Raw genomic sequence first — 18791 nt, 5'->3', positions numbered from 1 at the left:
CAAAAAAAAAAAAAAAAAAATCTAACAAAACATGTCCAGGATCCATAGGCTGAAAACTATAGTGTGCTAATGAATAAAATAAAAGATCTAAATAATTAGAGGCATATCATGCTCATAGATTGGATAACTCAGCACAGTAAAGAAGTCAGTTCTCCCTAAATTGATCTACAAATGTATTGCAATTCAAATAAAAATCTTAATCAGATTACATTTTATAACAGTATTGCATGCATATTAAATTCCCCAAATTTGATCATCACACTGGGATGCTATAAGGGGAGAGAATACCTTTGTTCTTGGTAAAGTATTTAGAGGCAAAAGACTGTGATCTCTGCAATGTATTCTCAAATACAAACATATATGTGTATACTTATATTTTTATATTTAAAAATAAATCACCTTGAATTGTATCCCACATCTTTACATTAAAATAAAAAATAATAATAAAACAAAAAAATAAAAGTAGAGTCAAATCTAAAATGTTAGCACTGGGTAGACGTAGATGAAAGTTATTTTATTAAAGTATTTTTGCACATTTTCTGTTGATCTAAAGTTTTTTCTGAATAAAAAATTAATTAAAAAGAACTCCTATCAGAATTTTCTGTAGACATAGACAAGCTGATTTAAAAATGTATATAAAAACAAAGGAACTACAATAACTAACATAATTTATTATAATTTAGTATAAGACTATAGTTATCAAGATAGTGATGTATTAGTGAAGGGATAGGCACATCAATCCATGGAACAGAATAGAGAGTCAAGAAATAGACCTATACAATATGGTCAAGTGATTTTTGACAAAGACAGAAAAGCAATTCAATGGAGGAAACATCATCTTTTCAATGAATGGTGTTGGAACAATTGGATATTCATATGCAGCAAAATGAACCTTGACTAAAACTTCAGATCTTATTCTAAAAAATTAACTCGAGACTGATGTCAACAAGATGACAAAATGAGAAGTCTCCAGCTTGCATCTCTCCAGAGCAACCAGAATTTGGCAACCATCCATTGTCCAAAGTGTCATTGTGGGAGTTTTGGGACCCAGGTAGAATAATGCAAAACCCTCTTGGAGTCCAAGACTAAGGAAGGCTGTTTTGAGAGGGCAGGCCCACACCCAGGTGACAGGCTCATTGACTGTGGCACAGGCTACAGACCTGGCCTTGTCCCCCTCTAAACTCAGTTATAACATCATTTGGCTTTGGTTCTGCTGCCAAAACCATGTAAGGGATCCAGGAGGCGTCACACCCATCTCTGCTTTTTTCTTAGCTATATGATAAATGGTGACAAAGTCAACCTTTGCCTGCTAACCTTGGTCCCAGCAGTGGACCCTGAAGTGGCCTTTTAACTCAACTCTAGTCCCTCTCAGCAGTGTTATGAGAGCAATTATGCCTGCCCAGGGACCTGCTGGGGGTCAAGCCTGTCCATGTCAAATGAAGCAGGCTTGCCAACTTTGATCCCACTGCAGTTCCTGAAACAGCTCTGTAACTTGGCTCTAGCTCCATTCAACCATAGTCCAGAGGCAGTCTTGTCCATCCAGAAACCTGGCAGGAGATGCACCTAACCAGCCTCTGGAGACAGGCCTGCAGATCTCATTGTTGGCTGTAGACCTTGAAGCGTCCTATGACTTGGTTCTAGCCTCTCTCAGCCACAGTCCAGGCCTGTCTTACCTGTCCAAAGACCCACCCAATGACCCAGCTCTCCCAGGAGGATGTCACACCTCTCCAAGCACTTGGGAACAGGCCCGCCATCTACAGACTCAACTGCAGACCCTTAAGACAACTCGTGTTCTACTAGCAGCCCTACTGACCAAGGTCCTGGAGGCAGTCCAGTCTACCCAGGGATCAGACAGAGTCCATGCTCTCGCTCAAGCCCCTAGTAACAGACCTGCCAGCTGCAGACCCAGCATCAACCCATAACATAGTTCCAATTTAACTTGACTGCAATCCTGGATACAATCCCATCAGCCTGGAGACCCAACAAGACAAGGTATTTACTTGCTGAAATCAGTCTATAAAGACTGGAAAAGGAGTTTGCTCCTTCAAATGCACAGAAGCCAATGCAAGGCATATGAATAACAAAGAATAAGGCAAACATGACACCACCAAAGGAAATGAGTGAAGCTCCCAATAACTCATCCCAAAGAAGTGGAGATCTATGAATGACATGACAAAGAATTTAGAATAATAATCCTGTAGTGCAATGAGTTGCAAGAGAACACAGATAGACAGCTAAACAAAATCAGGAAAATAATGCATGAACAAAATGAGAAGTTCAATAAAGAAATAGAACCCATTAAAAAAAAACAAACAGAAATCCTAGAGCTAAAGAATACAATGATAGGCTGGGCTCAGTGGCTCAGCCTGTAATCCCAGCACTTTAGGAGGCCAAGGTGAGTGGATTGCCTGAGCCCACGGGTTCGAGACCGACTTGGGCAACTTGATGAGACCTCATCTCTACAATAAATAAAAAATTAGCTGGGCATGGTAGCACGCGCCTGTAGTTCCATCTACTTGGAAGGCTGAGGCGGAAGGATTGCTGGAGCCCAGCAGGTTGAGGCTGCGGTGGCCGGGAGCGTGCCACTGCACTCCAGTCTGGGCAACAGAGTGAGACTCCAACTCAAAAAAAAAGAATACAATGATATAACTGAAAAAAATAAGATCGAGTTTCAACAGCAGACTGATCATGCAGTAGAAAGAATCAGATAACTCAAAGACAGGTGATCTAAAATTAGCCAATTAAAGGAACAAAAGGAAAAATAATTTAAAACAATGAAGAAAACCTAAGGAACCTATTGAACAAATAAATCTATGCATTATTAGATTTCCATAATTTAGGAGAAGAAAAGAGGAAAAAAGTAACAGATAGCTTACTTAAAAAAATAAAGGCTGAAAAATTCCCAAATCTTGAGAGAGAAATGAACATCCAGATTCATGAAGCTCAGAGATTCTCCAGCAAGATTAACCCAAAGAATTCCTAGAAACACTTTCTGATCAAATTGTCAAAAGTCAGAAAGACTTTTGAAAGCAGCAAGAGAAAAAGTCTAATCATATAAAAGGGGATCTCCATAAGGCTATCAGCAGACTTCTTAGCAGAAACCTTGAAGGCCAAGAGAGAGTGGTGTGATACAAAGTACTGAAAGAAAAAAACTGCCAACCAAGAATACTATGTAATCAGAAAAGCTGTCATTCAGAAATGAAGGAAAGATAAAGGCATTCCCAGACAAACAAAAACTGAGGGAGTTCATCACTAGATCTGCCTTACAAGAAATGCTAAAGGGAGTTCTTCAAGTTGAAATGAAAGGATATTAAATAACAACATGAAAACATATAAAAGTATAAAACCCACTGGTAAAGGGAAATTTACAGTCAAATTCAGAATATGCTAATACTGTAATGGTGGTGTGTAAATCACTTTTGACTGTAGAATAAACTAAAAGACAAAAGAGTGAAACAATAACTACAGCTTTAATAATTTGTTAATGAACACACAATATAAAAATATGTAAAGTGTAAAATCAATAGCATAAAATGAATAGGGTTTGGATAAGTAAAAGTGTAGAGTTTTTATATGTAATTGAAGCTAAGTTGTTATCAGTGTAAAATAGAATGTTATAACTATAAGATATTTTATGTAAGCCCCATGGTAACCACCAAGAAAAAATCTCTAGTAGATACACAAAAGATAAAGAGAAAGGAATCAAAGCACACCACTACAAAAAAAATCTCAAGGGAAGACAGAAAGAGGAGAAGAAAGTAGCAAAAGGTCTACAAAACAGAAAACAATTAACAAAATTGCATTCGTGAGTCCTTATTTATTAATAACTATTTTTAATGTAAATGGAGTAAATTCTCCAATCAAAAGTCAAATAATGTTCTCACTTATATGTGAGAGCTAAAAAATAGATTTCATGGAGGTAATAAATAGAATGGTGGTATTGGGGAAGAGTAGTGGGGAGAAGGGATAAAGAGAGTTAGTTAACGGGTACAAAAATACAGATAGGTATAAGGAATAAGATCTAGTTATTCATAGGACAGTAGGGCAACTATAGTTAACAGTAATTTATTATATATTTCAAAATAGCTAGAAGAGTAGATTTGAAATTTTCCCAACACAAAGAAATAAATTTTTGAGGTGATGGATATCTCAGATTTGATCGTTACATATTGCATGCTTGAATCAAAATATCACATGCACCCCATAAAATTATGTAACCATAACAATTAAAAATTAAAACTTTAAAAAGACACACAGTAGCAGCATTGATTTTTTAAAAAAAATCAACACTATGCTGCCTCAAGACACTCACTTTAGTCATAGGGGCATATATGGGCTGAAAATGGAGGGATAGAAAAAATTATTCCATGTAAATGGTAATCTAAAGAGTAGGAGAGGCTATACTTATACCAGACAAAGTAGACTTTCAGTCAAAATCTGTCACAAGAGATCAAGAAGGTCACTATATTATGATGGAGGGGTGAATTCATCAAGATGATTTAACAATTGTAAATATATATGCACTCGACATTGACACACATAAATATTTTAAAGCAATTATTAAAATAACTGAAGAGCCGGGCTCGGTGGCTCAGCCTGTAATCCCGTGCCTTTGGGAGGCTGAGGTGAGTGGATTGCCTGAGCCCGCGGGTTCGAGACCCGCCTGGGCAGCGAGACCTCATCTCTACAATAAATCAAAAAATCAGCCGGGCGTGGTAGCGCATGCCTGTAATTCCGGCTACTCAGAAGGCTGAGGTGGAAGGATCGCCGGAGCCCGGCAGGTCGAGGCTGCGGTGGCCGGGAGCGGCCACTGCACTCCAGTCTGGGCGACAGAGTGAGACTCCAACTCAAAAAAAATAAAAAATAAAATAAATAAAATAAAATAAAATAACTGAAGGAAAAAATAGACAGCAATATAATAAAGGTAAAGGACTCTAATACCCACTTTCAAAAATGAATAGCTCAGACAGAAAATCAACAAGGAAACAGTGAACTTAAATACCACTATAAACCAAATGTACCTAACAGACATACACAGATTATTCCATCCAACGGCAGTAGAATACAAGTACACGTTCTTCTCAAGTGCACATGGTACATTCTCCAGGATAGATCATACATTTGACCATAAAACATGTCTTAACACATTTAAGAATATTGAAATTATAGCAGGTATCTTTTCTGACCATAATGCTATGAAACTAGAAATCAATAACAGGAGGGATTTTGGAAAATTCACAAATATGCAGAAATTAAACAACATACTCCTGGACAGCCAATGAATGAGTCAAGGAAGAAGTCAAAAGGGAGATTAAAAAAAAATCTTGAGGCAAATGAAAATGAAAATGTAAGCCCACAGAATGGGAAAAAAATATTTGCCAACTATATATCTAACAAAGGCGTAACATCCAGGATCTACAAGGAACTCAAATGTGCTGAAAGGAAAAAGGCAAACAGCCCCATTAAAAAGTGGGCAAAAGACATGAATTGACACTTCTCAAAAGAAGGTATACTGGCAGCCAACAGAGACATGAAAAAGTGCTCAGTCTCGCTAATCATCAGAGAAATGCAAATCAAAACCACACTGAGATCCCACCTAACCCCAGTAAGAATGTCCGTCGTTAATAAGACAAATAACAACAGATACTGGTGAGGATGTGGAGAAAGGGAACGCTTCTACGCTGCTGGTGGGAATGCAAACTAGTTCAATCTCTTTGGAAAACAGTGTAGCGATTTCTAAAAAAGCTAGACATTGACCTTTCATATGACCAAGCAATCCCCCTACTGAGAATAAATCCAGAATAACTCAAATCATCCTACAAAAAAGACACCCACACACGCATGTTTATTGTAGCACTATTCACATTAGCAAAAACATAGAACCAACCATGCTGCCCATCAAAAGTGGACTGGATAAAAAAAGTGGTACATATACACAATGGAATATAATGCAGTCATAAATAAGGACAAACATATGGTCTTCGCAGCAACTTGGGTGGATTTAGAGTCTATCATAGTAAGTGATCTATCACAGAAACAAAGAACAGAATACCGCATGTTCTCACTCATAAGCAGACCCTGAACATTTACCATAATACTATAAGAAAGGGATTGGCAGTAGCGGGACACTGCCGGGGTCGGGGGGAACACATCAGTAAGGGTACCTGATCTCAAACCAGGCAAAGTGGGAACTAAAGGGAGGTCAAACTTTACCTGTATGATGATCACTTATATACCTAATCCTGAATTATACCCCATATTTTTTAAATTAAAAAAAATCAAAAAAACTAAAAAAGAAGAAAAGAAAAGAAAAAATGAAAGTATAACATACCAAACCTTATGGGATGCAGCAAAAGTAGTGCTAGCCGGGAAGTTTATCATGATAAATACCTTCATAAAGAAAAAAAAAATCTCAAATTAATAACCTAACTTTACTCCCCAAGAAACTAGGAAAAAAAGCAAACTAATCCCAAAGCTAGCAAAAGGAAGAAAATGATAAAGATTAGAGCAGAAAAAAATAAAGTAGAGACTGGAAAGACAATAGAAAAAAATCTACAAAACTAAGAAATTGGTTTTGTGAAAAGATAAACAAAATTGACAAACCCTTAGCTAGACTAACCAAGCAAAAAAAGAGAGACTATCAAATAAATAAAATAAAAAATAAGAGACAATTACAACTGATACCACAGAAATACAAAGGATCATTAGAGATGACTATAAACAATCATATACCAACAAATTGAATAACCTAGAAGAAATGGATGACTTTCTAGACACATACAACCTATCAAGAAATATGAACAGGTCAATAATTATTAAAGGAGATGTAATTAGTAATTTTTTAAAACTCCCAACAAAGAAAAGCCTAGGACCAGATGGCTTCATGGGTAAATCCTACCAAACATTTAAAGAAGAGACACCAATTCTTTTCAAATTCTTCCAAAAAATTGAAGAGGCAGGAATACATTCAAACATACCAAACCAAGCAAGGATATTCCAAAAAGAAAATTACAGGTTTATATCCCTGATGAACATAGATGCAAAAGAAATCTTCAACAAAATACTAGCAAACCAAATTCAATAGCACAGTAAAAGGATAATACACCATGATCAAGAGAGATTTATCCTTGGGATTCAGAGATAGTTCAACATGCATAAATCAATAAATGTAATACACCACATTTACAGAATGAATAATAAAAATCATATGATCATCTCAATAGGTGCAGAAAAAGCATCTGACAAAATTCAACATCTTTTTATAATAAAAACTCAAAAAATTAGATATAAAAGGAATGCATCTCAACATAATAAAATTCATATATGAAAAGTTCACAGCTAACGCCATACTAATGGTGAAAAAATATGTGAATAAATTCTGGGGATCTAGTGTACAGTATGGCGACTATACTTAGTAAAACTGTATTGTTTACTTGAAATTTGATAAGATAGTAGATGTTAAATATCTTCACCTCCTGCCCCCCCACACACACAAAGTGTAAACTGTGATGGTGGATGTGTTGATTAATTTGATTATGGCAAACATTACAAAATATATGTGTATCAAATTTTTGCATTGTACACCTTGAATATACATAATTTTTTTCAGTTATACTTTCATAAAGCTGAAAATTTTTAACTTAAAATGGATCATAGATCTAAATGCAAAACAGAAACTGTAAAACCTTTAGAAAGCAGGAGAAAACATTTATGACCTGACATTAGGCAAAGAGTTCTTAGATTTGACACCAAAAGCATAATCCTTAAAAGAAAATAAAATAGATAAATTGGACTTCACCAAAATTAAAAGCTTTTGCTCTAAGAAAGACTCTGTTAGAAGAATGAAAAGATAGACACAGACTAGGACAAAATGTTTGCAAATCATATATCAGACAAAAAACTTGTATCCAAAATATATAAAGAATGCTTGAAATCAATAGTAAGAAGACAAATGATCCCATTGAAAAAAGGGCAAAAGATTTGAACACTTTGCCAAAGAGGATACACAGAAAGCAGATAAGTACATGAAAAATGTTAAACATCATTAGCTATTAGGGAAGTGCAAATTAAGATTATGATGAGATACCACTGCACATCTATTACAATGGCTTGGCCATCTTCAAAACAAACTAAATTAGGAGCCTACCTATATGAACTTCCTCTTTGATATCCTCTCCAAGACACCTCACTTGAACATGGACAAGAGAAAATGGAACCATCTCCTGGTGTCAAGGCCATAATACCTAAGGGAGTGTCACACACAAATGCTTGTTTTTTATTATTCCTTCCTCAGATATCCTTGCTTTGTGTCACAGAACTCATTCTATGAGTTTTAGGTCTTCCACATTTGACCTCTGCTCCTCCTATCTCTTTACATTTTTATTTTTAAATTTAAGTAGCTTTAGGGGATACAAATTGTTTTTCGTTACATGGATGCATTGTATAGTGGTAAAGAAGTCTGGGCATTAAGTGTACCCACCACCCCTACCAGTGCACATTGTACAAAATAGGTTATTTTTTTAATTCCTCCTCCAGTTTCCACCCTCCTCCTTCTGAGTCTCCAATGTCCATTATACCATTCTCTATGTCTTTGCAGACCTTTAACTTAGCTGCCATTTATAAGTGAGAACATGCAGTATATGGTTTTCCATTCCTGTGTTACTTCACTTAGGGTGATGGTCCCCAATTTTATCCACATTGCTGCAAAAGACTTTTTGTAAAAAATTTTTATGGCTAAATAGTGTGTGCATATATATATATACATACACATACCACATTCTTATTATCTACTGATCAGTTTATGGGTATTTAGGTTGATTCCATATCTTTGCAATTGTAACTTGTGCTGTGATAAACATACGAGTACAGGTGTCTTTTTTGTGTAACAACATTTGTTCCTTTGGGTAGATACTCAGTCGTGGGGTTGCTGGATTGAATGGAAGATCTATTTTTAGTTCTTTGAGAAATCCCCATATCAATTTCCATTGAGGTTGTATTAATACTAATTTACACTCCCACCAACAGTGTATACGCATTCCCTTTTTAATGAATCTGTGCCAACCTCTATTGTTTTTTTGTTTTTGAGAGTCTCACTCTGTCACCTAGGCTGGAGGGCAGTGGCACGCTCACAGTCACCCCAGCGTTGACCCGCTGGGCTCAGGCGATCCTTCTGCTTCAGCCTTCCAAGTAGCCGGAACTACAGGCGCATGCTTGCTACCATGCCTGGCTAATTTTTTGATACATTGTAGAGACAAGGTCTCACCAAGGTGCCCAGGCTGGTCTCAAACCCCTGGGCCCAGGCAATCCTCTCGCCTCAGCCTCCCAAAGTGCTGGGATTACAGGCTTCAGCCACTGCACCCGGCTATTGTTTTTTGATTTTTTATTTTTATAATGGCCACTCTGACTGGTGTAAGGCAGTATCTCATTGTGGTTTTAATTTGCATTTTCCTGATTAGTGATGTTGAACATTTTTCATGTTGTTGGCCATTTGTATGTCATTTGCCTACTTTTGAATGCGTTCCTCTTATCTCTTTAAATCCCACTTTTGTCACCATGCATGGCATTGATGGGACCCAAATAAGCTGAAAGCGTAGCCCTCAAAAACATTTATGGTCTTCTGTAGGGCCACACCTGCAGTTTCAGTAGATTCCACTAGGGGGATGGTGTTACTGAGGTAAGGGCTTTTAGAGTGCCTTTAGGACTTGTGGATAAATGAAGGCGATAAAAGACACACACGCTCTGTCTACACTTTTAAATAATGACACATTTAAATAACATTATACATCCTGACTAAACACTAATCATTTGCGTTTATTATTGAAAAGAGAAAACATTTACTTTTTTCTTTTTCAGTCAGTCTACTGATATTTGTTGAACACATATTATGTGCCAGTCACTGTTATAAATACTGAGGATACAGGCAAAATTTATTTGAAGCAAGATATAAAATAAATGATGCATTTAGACTACCTTTAATTAGCAATTATTCTTATTTAACTTTATCTGAGTTTTCTTCTGAAGCTTAACTGGCAAGCTTACTTTCATCTCTTCATGAAGGTCAGAGGTAGCAGGGCTTTTATCTATGGTAGGTTTCCCATAAAATTTTTCCTACCACTATTTCCTATTTAATCAGCATGCTTACAACAATTGTCTCAGCCAGTTCTTGCAAAAAGAATCCAGCCTATCACTAAAATTTTTTCTACACCATAACATGATTTTTTAGAGCAATGCCCATTCTTTTTCGACTGTTTTCATCTATGTTCAAAATGTGAGAAAAAAACCTACTGGTAGGTAACTCTTGAGTTTCTTCCCCTTCTCTGAAACTTTTATCTGCCATCATGTGGTACCTGGTCAAAGAAGTCATTCCCTTAGCTAGGTCTTTTTTTTAGTTCACAATATGTGTACTTAGCCCCTTTTTCTCATGAATGCAGATTTAAAAATGGAATTCAGTTCCCACAGCTGTAAGATCTATGATGTTTGCATTTCACAGCCTTCTGTGTCCCTTTGCTAACAGCAATAAAATTTTCCTTTTCTGAACCTTTGCAACATTGAGTGACACAAAATAGAACACAGTAAAGCAGCTTTTAACCTGCATTTTCTTCTAAGCATCAAACCGTCTGTACACTGCAGGCAACCCTTCTCCACTGGAATATGTGTTCTTGGCAGTTTAACAAAGGAAGGAGGGTCAAGCTTTTGGAAATAATTTTCCAAGGTCCCAGGATGGGGATGTCAACCACCAGCCCAACGTGCTTTTCTTTCCTCTTACCAAGCAGTGCTATCTTTTGATGCCGGCTGAGGGCCCGCACCAGGAACTTCATGGTTTTGCTGTTTCCTCAGTTACGATCTCAGCCATCAAGAAGCTCCAGATCCAAGGGCTCAGAAGACCACGGAAGAGCTAGGCGTGGGTAGGAGGTTGGAACTGGGGAGGAGAGGGAGAGAAGGGCCCCACACTAGCCTTGCCCTGCTCTTTGAGTGTAGATTAGAGATCGGGGTTAAGAGAAGTGTACTAAAACTTCAAGGGAACTGAAGGGTGTGAACCCTTTGTGTCCCCTCAGGAGCTATCCCCATTATCCTTATACCCTACTTTCTGGTGTTCACTAAGTTCTGGTCCTTGGCTGTGCTCTCCTTAGCCTGGCTCGCCTATGATTGGAAAACTCACAGTCAAGGTAAGAGATAGGGGCACAATCATGGTCCTGTTTGTGCCAAGGATGGAACTACAAGGGGAGGGAGAGGGAGGGAGAATCAAAGGATGGGAGAGGGGAGAAAAGGGAGAGGGACAGAGGTCTCAACCAGACTGCACAGGAAAAATAAGGAGGTTGAGGTTTCTGGGCAGGTGCCCCCAGCCTCAGGCTGTTTCCCTATCACCTTTCTGGCTGGCTCCAGAGGAGCAGGGAATTCCTAAGTCTTGGGGGAGTGGATTCAGGGACAGTACCTACAGCTCTGAGGTGTGAGAAGGGGGACCCTCTTGTGACCTGAGGACTGCAGACAGAACTCTTCACCTATGGGAGAGGCAGGAGGACTAGCAATGCCCCATCTGCTCTCCCCTTCCCTTCTGTACCCACAGGTGGTAGGCGTTCAGCCTGGGTACGAAACTGGACCCTCTGGAAGTATTTCCGAAATTACTTCCCAATAAAGGTGACTACCATTCCTCTGGCTGCCCTCGGTCCCTGTTGCTAGACTCTTGCTCCCTACTCAGCTCCATGTTTTCTTTTCTTTTTCTTTATTTCTTTTTATTTTTCTTTATTTACTTATTTTTGAGTGGGAGTCTCACTCTGTTGCCCAGGCTGGAGTGCAGTGGGACACTCACTACCACCCCAGCGTCAACCTGCTGGACCCCAGCGATCCTTCCGCCTCAGCCTTCTAATTAGTCAGAACTATAGGCACCGCTACCATGCCCGGCTAATTTTTGATTTTTTTATTGTAGAGACAAGGTTTTGCCAAGTTGTTTGGGCTGGTTTTGAACTCACAGCCCCAAGCAATCCACTCGCCTCAGCCTCCCAAAGTGCTGGGATTACAGGCTGAGCCACCAAGCCCAACCAGCTCCATGTTTTCAAGTGATTTGGTGGCTAACAGTGAAAGTCATGGCCCAGAAGCATAACGCAGAGCAAGGGTTGGAGATGGATGGGCAGATGGATAGCAACCTTTTCCTCAATGGCAAACCCAGCTCAGCCTTTGTGACCATCATGATCCCTGGCAATCCTATGACTATGATATCCCAGTGAACAGGAACTTGGGGCTTTCAGAGGGAAACAGGCTACCTGCTGGGGTTTGAGTCCACATATCCTCTCTTCCTTCTTCCTAGCCAATGATCTGACTCAATCTCCCTCAACAGCTGGTGAAGACTCATGACCTTTCTCCCAAACACAACTACATCATTGCCAACCACCCCCATGGCATTGTTTCTTATGGTGTCTTCATCAACTTTGCCACTGAGGCCACTGGCTTTGCTCGGATTTTTCCATCCATCACTCCCTCTGTAGGGACCTTGGAAGGCATCTTCTGGATCCCAATTGTAAGAGAATATGTGATGTCAATGGGTGAGTATAAGATATCATCTCATTCTTTGACCTACCTCAGAGCTCCAACCCCAATAAGCCCTTGCAGTCACTCCCTGCTGGAAGAAGAGGTGAAAGAAAATGAGTCTAGAACACCCTGGGCCAGTAACAGAACTATGTGGCCAAGTATCAGATTATTTCCAAGATCTGGGAGGTAGGGTTTTGTTCGGCAGCAGAAGAAGTTACAGGCATTCATAGGAGTCACCAGAAGCCGGGCTCGGTGGCTCAGCCTGTAATCCCGTGCCTTTGGGAGGCTTAGGTGAGTGGATTGCCTGAGCCCACAGGTTCGAGACACACCTGGGCAACTTGGCGAGACCTCATCTCTACAATAAATCAAAAAATCAGCCGGGCGTGGTAGCATTCGCCTGTAGTTCCAGCTACTTGGAAAGCTGAGCGGAAGGATCGCCGGAACCCAGCAGGTCGAGGCTGCAGTGGCCGGGAGCGGCCACTGCACTCCAGTCTGGGCGACAGAGTGAGACTCCAACTCAAAAAAAAAAAAGAAAAAAAAGAATCACCAGGATTCCTTTCAGAGGAGAAACCGGAGAGTATTTTAGGATCAAAGCCAAAGTGCATAACAGAGGATGATAAGCCAAGTATTAAACACAAATACAGGGAAAAGCAGGAATGAATGGGGTAGCTCAAATGAACTTCACCAGACTCTTTCTGGGATGTTAAATGACCTCTTTTGGCCAGTCATTTGTACAGCAGCTTTCATCCCATGATGTCTTAATAATATTTTAAAGTCTCTTATACTAGCTAGTACATTCCTGGCCCATGACCTTCATCTCCTGGGAACTCCTTCAATCTTGCATAAGATGCCATCAGAATATCCAGGACAACTTCCCTATGCCAGGTTTCAAACTAGAGCACTGTGACAAACGTCCCTCTCTCTGGATGAATATTCATCCTTCTGGACACCAGAAAACAACTGAAGCCAAACATTAAGATGTAAGATACATTTATCTGGAGGGACCAGGTGGGACCACTAGAGTCCCAGATGATGCTTCTGCTTCCCTCTGAGGTTGGCGTGACCCTGGAGCTGGGATCTCTTCTCAATGGCTAGAGCCTAGAGGCAATTTCTGCCATCCCAGTAGAGTATGGAAGGTGAACAGAGATGGGAGACAGAAGTGATAAAAGACTCAGTGACTGTCGCTGAACAACAGGCTGTCATCCACATTTCATCCTTCATCTACATTTTAATTTGGCTTGGGTGGGCTCTTGGGTCTGCCTACGCTCCAGAAACCTTAGCCAATGGCTCCCTTTTGGCAATTTGCTTTTAGGGAGAAAGTGGGTGGGTGGTGGCTAGTCCTGATCACCCTGGAGGAGAGAAGTCTGGAAGGTCTCCAGTGCTGTCAGCCTGGGCAAAGTGGAAGACGGCTGTAGTTCATAGGTAGAGAGGGAAGGGATAGGCTTAAATACTATTGATCTGAAAGGCAGTAAGCTATGGTTTGTAGTAGGCAGAGGAACTCAGTATAGACCTAACTATAGTAGCACAGACCCCCAAGGCAAGCAGCTGACCCTAAGGACCAACCTTAGGCTAGGGCTAACCCAGGAGTTGGAGGTCAAAGAAAGGTAGAAACAGTAATAGGAAACAAAAGCGGTCTCCAACAGGAAGGGTCTGGAGGAACACCTTACCCCATTCTTTGGCACCAAGTTTGTTCTGCCACTTGACTCTTTGGTTTCACAGGTGTGTGTCCAGTGAGTAAGTTGGCCTTGAAGTACTTGCTGACCCAGAAAAACTCAGGCAATGCTGTGGTTATTGTGGTGGGCGGAGCTACTGAAGCCCTCATGTGCCGGCCAGGAGCCTCCACCATCTTCCTCAAACAGCGTAAAGGTTTTGTGAAGTTGGCACTGGAGACAGGGTGGGTCCCTTGGTTCTAGTGCTCTCTTGTCAGGATGCCATAAGCCTCTGTAGCTTTCTTCAGAATGGTGCCCTCCTTGGGAAACCTGTTAGCGGTGGCCCCCTCTTCACTGTGGTTCCTTTTCTCCATTACTTCACACTGTGCCTTAGGGGTGTTTGGGATTCCAGATAATTTCAGTGGACACTTTTCTTACTTTAAGTAGAAGAAAGAACAACAAAAGAAGTCTTTTTACTTTCTGCCTGATACCTTGGTAAGCTATAGGTCTGGGGAAGTGGGGTTGTACTCTATATCAGCCTATTAACTGACAGGTCCAGAGAACCTCAAGGGCAAGAAAGGCACTGATCTTGATGCTGTGAGGATTGCAAAGAACATGACTGCAAAGAGCATATAATCTGGGTTGAGAAATAGAATGCATTCATTCAGCAGTTTTTGAATACCTACTGTATGTCAGGCATAATGCTGGGCATTTAAGATATAACAATAAATAAGATCTGGTTCTTGCAAACTCACAGCTCAATATAGAAGACAGACACATGCACATATAATTACAAAATATATGCAGAATCCAATCACTTACCACCTAGACTACTGGTCCCTAACTTACTACCATAGCCTCCCCCTGGATTATTGCAATGCTTCTCACTGTTCTTCCTGCGTCTATTCCTACCTCCTCCACCCTTATTCCCAGCTGCAACCAGGATAATCCTGCTAAACGTGAGTCAGATCATGTTACTGCTCAAAACACTCCAGTGGTTTCCATGTCACTCAGAGAAATAAGCCTAAGTCCTTACAAGGGCTTGCAAGACCCTGAATAATCTGGTCCTTAGCCATTTCTCTCCTCTCTGCCCTCATCACTCACTACTTTCCCTCTTGCTAACTCCATCACAGCTACACTGGCTTCCTTGCTGTCCCTCAAGCAGGCCACATGCTCCTGCCTTAGAGTCTTTGCTCTAGCTGTTCCCTCTGCCCAGAACATTATTCCTCCAAATAACTGCTTGGCTCATTTTGTTACTTTCCTCAAGTCTTTATTCAAATGTCTCTTCTCAATAAGGTATCTCCTGACCGTTTTGCTCTAGTTTTTTCCTGTTGCACTTACCTTCTTATAAATCACCTATTTTATTTATTTGTTTGTTTATCTACTTCTTTATGGTTTATTGTTTGACATCCTCCAAAACAAGGTAATCCATTGTGCTCACCAATGCATCCTCAGGGCTTAAAACAGTGCTGGCACATAGAAAGATAAATCCTTGTTGAATAAATAAAGTACTATAATGGAGATGTGTACAAATTGTCATAAGACCACCAATTTATGAAAAGACTTTGACCCACAGTAGAGGCTTCCTAGGTGGGTAACATCTAAATTGTGAATTGAAATAGGAGTTGCCAGGCAGACCAAAAGGGAGAAAGAACCCAGGCATTCAGTGAGGACCTATGGCATGTCAGGTACTGTGCCAGGCCCTGGGGATTCAAAGATGAATACAACACAGTTCTTGCCTTTAATTGGTTGCTGTCTACTGGGGGAGTCAGACAGGTAAGGAGATGACTATAAAACAGGGCTGGGGTACTATTAGGGCAAAAGAAAGGTAAGCACTACATGAGGGGTACCAATTCACACTGGGGGAAACTGAAGTGGTCAAAGAAAGTTTCTTCAAGGGGATGAAATTGGAACTGAGGGCAAAATCGAATTCGCCACATGAAGACAGAGAGAAGGCACTTCTGACAGAGAGAGCAGAATGTGCAGACACACGGATAAGAGAATGTTAGGCACACTTAGCATGGCTAGGTAGATTGCAAGGAAGGAGTGGGGAGAGGGGAAGCTAGCCAGGTAGGGAGGGCTAGAGCATAAAGGCCATGTCTTCATGTGTGGTACAAAGTGAGGAGCTCTGAAAGAGCTTTAACGAGAGGCGTAACATATCCTTATATGCGGGTTAGGAATAACATTCTGGATGCTGGATGCAATGAAGACCATTAGATCTCCTGAAATTCATTTCTTCCTATCACACAGAACAAAGCACAGCAGCTCCCCTCAGAGAGTTCAGTTGGGAGGGTGCGGCATAGAAGGAATGGGACATGAGGTTAGAGATCTCTGGGTGCTTGGATTCTTGTCCTAAAATGGGGAGGTTGGAGAGGTTTCCTACCTTGGAGAGGGATTTGCTGGGGGAGCGTCCTCAGAGAGCTCACACTCCTGTCCTTCTCTTTGCAGGGCATACCTTGTCCCTTCCTATTCCTTTGGTGAAAATGAAGTTCACAATCAGGAGACCTTCCCTGAGGGCACATGGTTAAGGTTCTTCCAAAAAACCTTCCAGGCCATATTCAAAAAAATCCTGGGACTAAATTTCTGTACCTTCCATGGCCGTGGCCTCACTCGTGGATCCTGGGGTTTTCTGCCTTTCAATCGACCCATTACCACTGTTGGTGAGCTTTACAGTAAATCCAGACCACTGGTTCTTGATCTACTCCTCCAAAGTCACCCATCAAGTCCTGGGGGACCTGGCTTACAGCTGGGATGGGCAAGGGGTGTGGTTGAGAGCAGGGTGGGTAGGACAACAAAACAGATAAGAGTTGTGATTCATGGATGGGACAGAGTTCAACAGCTGCCACAAGAGCATCACTATTCATATCCATTCCTTTAGCACCCTCCTGAGCTTGCCTGCATTCTCTTGAGCATGGCTGAGATTAGGTGATCAGAGAACAAGGGCCAGGATGGGACTGGAGCAGAGGGAAAGAACGAAGGAAGGGAAGGAAACACAGATACTGAGTTTCAGTGCATGGCCCCCACTGAGGAATGGGTAGTTTGAGTTGGAGGAGGGGGGCTCTAATGCTTGTCTCTTCTCCTTCTCCATAGTTGGGGAACCCTTGCCAATTCCCAGGATTAAGAAGCCAAACAAGAAGACAGTGGACAAGTATCACGCACTTTACATCAGTGCCCTGCACAAGCTGTTTAACCAACACAAAGTTGAATATGGCCTCCCTGAGACCCAAGAGCTGACAATTATATAACAGGAGCCAGGAGCTGGATGCCCCATTAATAAATACTCAAAGCCATGAGGGATCTAAATAGAGCCACGGGGAAGGAAGAATTTGGAAAGAGGGTATAATCTCAAGGATGAGAGGGGAGGCCAACCAAACCAGAGGGTATTTAATGAATCAGGGTTCCAGCAATGGAGTTCCCTCCCAAGTGGCTGAGGTAGGTTTGGGGGAAGGAGTCAGAGGAGCAGGAGAGGACTGAGGAAGGTTCTATCACCCCTGGTTATTCTAGGGCAACAATCCAGTTTGGCAGTCTTGTGAGTCATCCCAGCCAACTCTCTAATCACAGTAATGAAAAGCCAAAAAACACTTTGCCCCTTCCTCCTGAACCTTTGTGACACCATCACTATTTAGGTTTAGGCTTAGAAACTTTGTTTGGAACAGGGATAGTATGTTTTCTTCCAGGCCCTCTCCTTATAATTTGGGAACTGCCACAAGATAAACCATGAACCTGAACTGTGTCTTCCTGATCCAAGCAGACATGATTTCTTCAATTGTGACAGAGTTCTAGACTAGCAATGGAGTTATGTTGTTTCTTCTATGAAAATAAAGCTTTAAATATATAAAACAAGATACCACTATTTCCTTATTACTCTGTGGTTCACTACTGGACTTCCCTCAGATTTTCCCTTCTGGCTAAAAAGCATGTGTGTGAAGAGCCATTTTCCTTTTCTTCACCCACCCTTCATACTGCTCTTGACAGAAAACTTGGGAGAATGGAACCATAGCTGCTGCACAGAGAAGGAGATAGGAGCAGAATCATGGGATCTGGCACAGGTACCCACTGAGTAGCCCACCTCTCTTGATCTCACACGATCATCCTGGGTCAGAAGGGAGGGAGCCACAAGACCAGGTGTCAGCTGTAAGTTTGCTTGATGTCAAATATCCACTGTGTCCCAGGGACCATGCTATTGCTTTTCCAACCTTTGCCTCATAATGCTAACATCAACCATGTGAGACTGAGATTGCCATCATCTCCATTTCACAGTAGTTAATCTCCTAGAGGTTAAGTAACTTGCTCAAAGCTGCACAACTTTGGATAAAACTAGCTTTTAAACCCAGGTCTTACTCATTTCAAACCAAGGTTCTCTCTCTCCAATACACCACTACATGTCCCAGTTCTCATTTTCTGGAGACCTTTTTTCAGATTCATTTTCCTAAATGAGGTCCCATGGCATTCCACCAAAGGTAGCTCATAAGTGTGAACAAAAATGCCATGGAATCTATTCAGAGTGGTCCCAGGTTAGGCCCCAGGGAAAATAATTGATTACTTTTAAAAAACTTATTTTATAAATACGTGAACTTGAGAGTACAGACACAAACCCATACATTTATGGTCAATTGATTT

At 40.9% G+C, this 18791-nt stretch overlaps 1 protein-coding gene across 1 annotated transcript in view; it reads left to right on the top strand.

Moving 5' to 3' along the window:
- DGAT2L6 (diacylglycerol O-acyltransferase 2 like 6) overlaps positions 1-18013 on the top strand; it is a 25240-nt gene extending 7227 nt beyond the window's left edge. The window contains exons 2-7 of the mRNA XM_008058816.1: positions 11055-11165; positions 11564-11634; positions 12332-12536; positions 14242-14416; positions 16620-16831; positions 17262-18013. Of these exons, the coding sequence (XP_008057007.1) occupies positions 11055-11165; positions 11564-11634; positions 12332-12536; positions 14242-14416; positions 16620-16831; positions 17262-17416 (929 nt within the window). The 3' untranslated portion in view covers positions 17417-18013. The remainder of the gene's footprint in view (positions 1-11054; positions 11166-11563; positions 11635-12331; positions 12537-14241; positions 14417-16619; positions 16832-17261) is intronic.
- Positions 18014-18791: the final 778 nt, after the last annotated feature.

The sequence above is a fragment of the Carlito syrichta genome, unplaced genomic scaffold, assembly GCF_000164805.1.
Source record: "Carlito syrichta isolate Samal-C Ts95f unplaced genomic scaffold, Tarsius_syrichta-2.0.1 Scaffold303638, whole genome shotgun sequence".
Lineage (NCBI taxonomy): Eukaryota > Metazoa > Chordata > Mammalia > Primates > Tarsiidae > Carlito > Carlito syrichta.
Note: the sequence above shows the minus strand (reverse complement) of the source record. Positions and strands in the feature narration are given on the sequence as shown.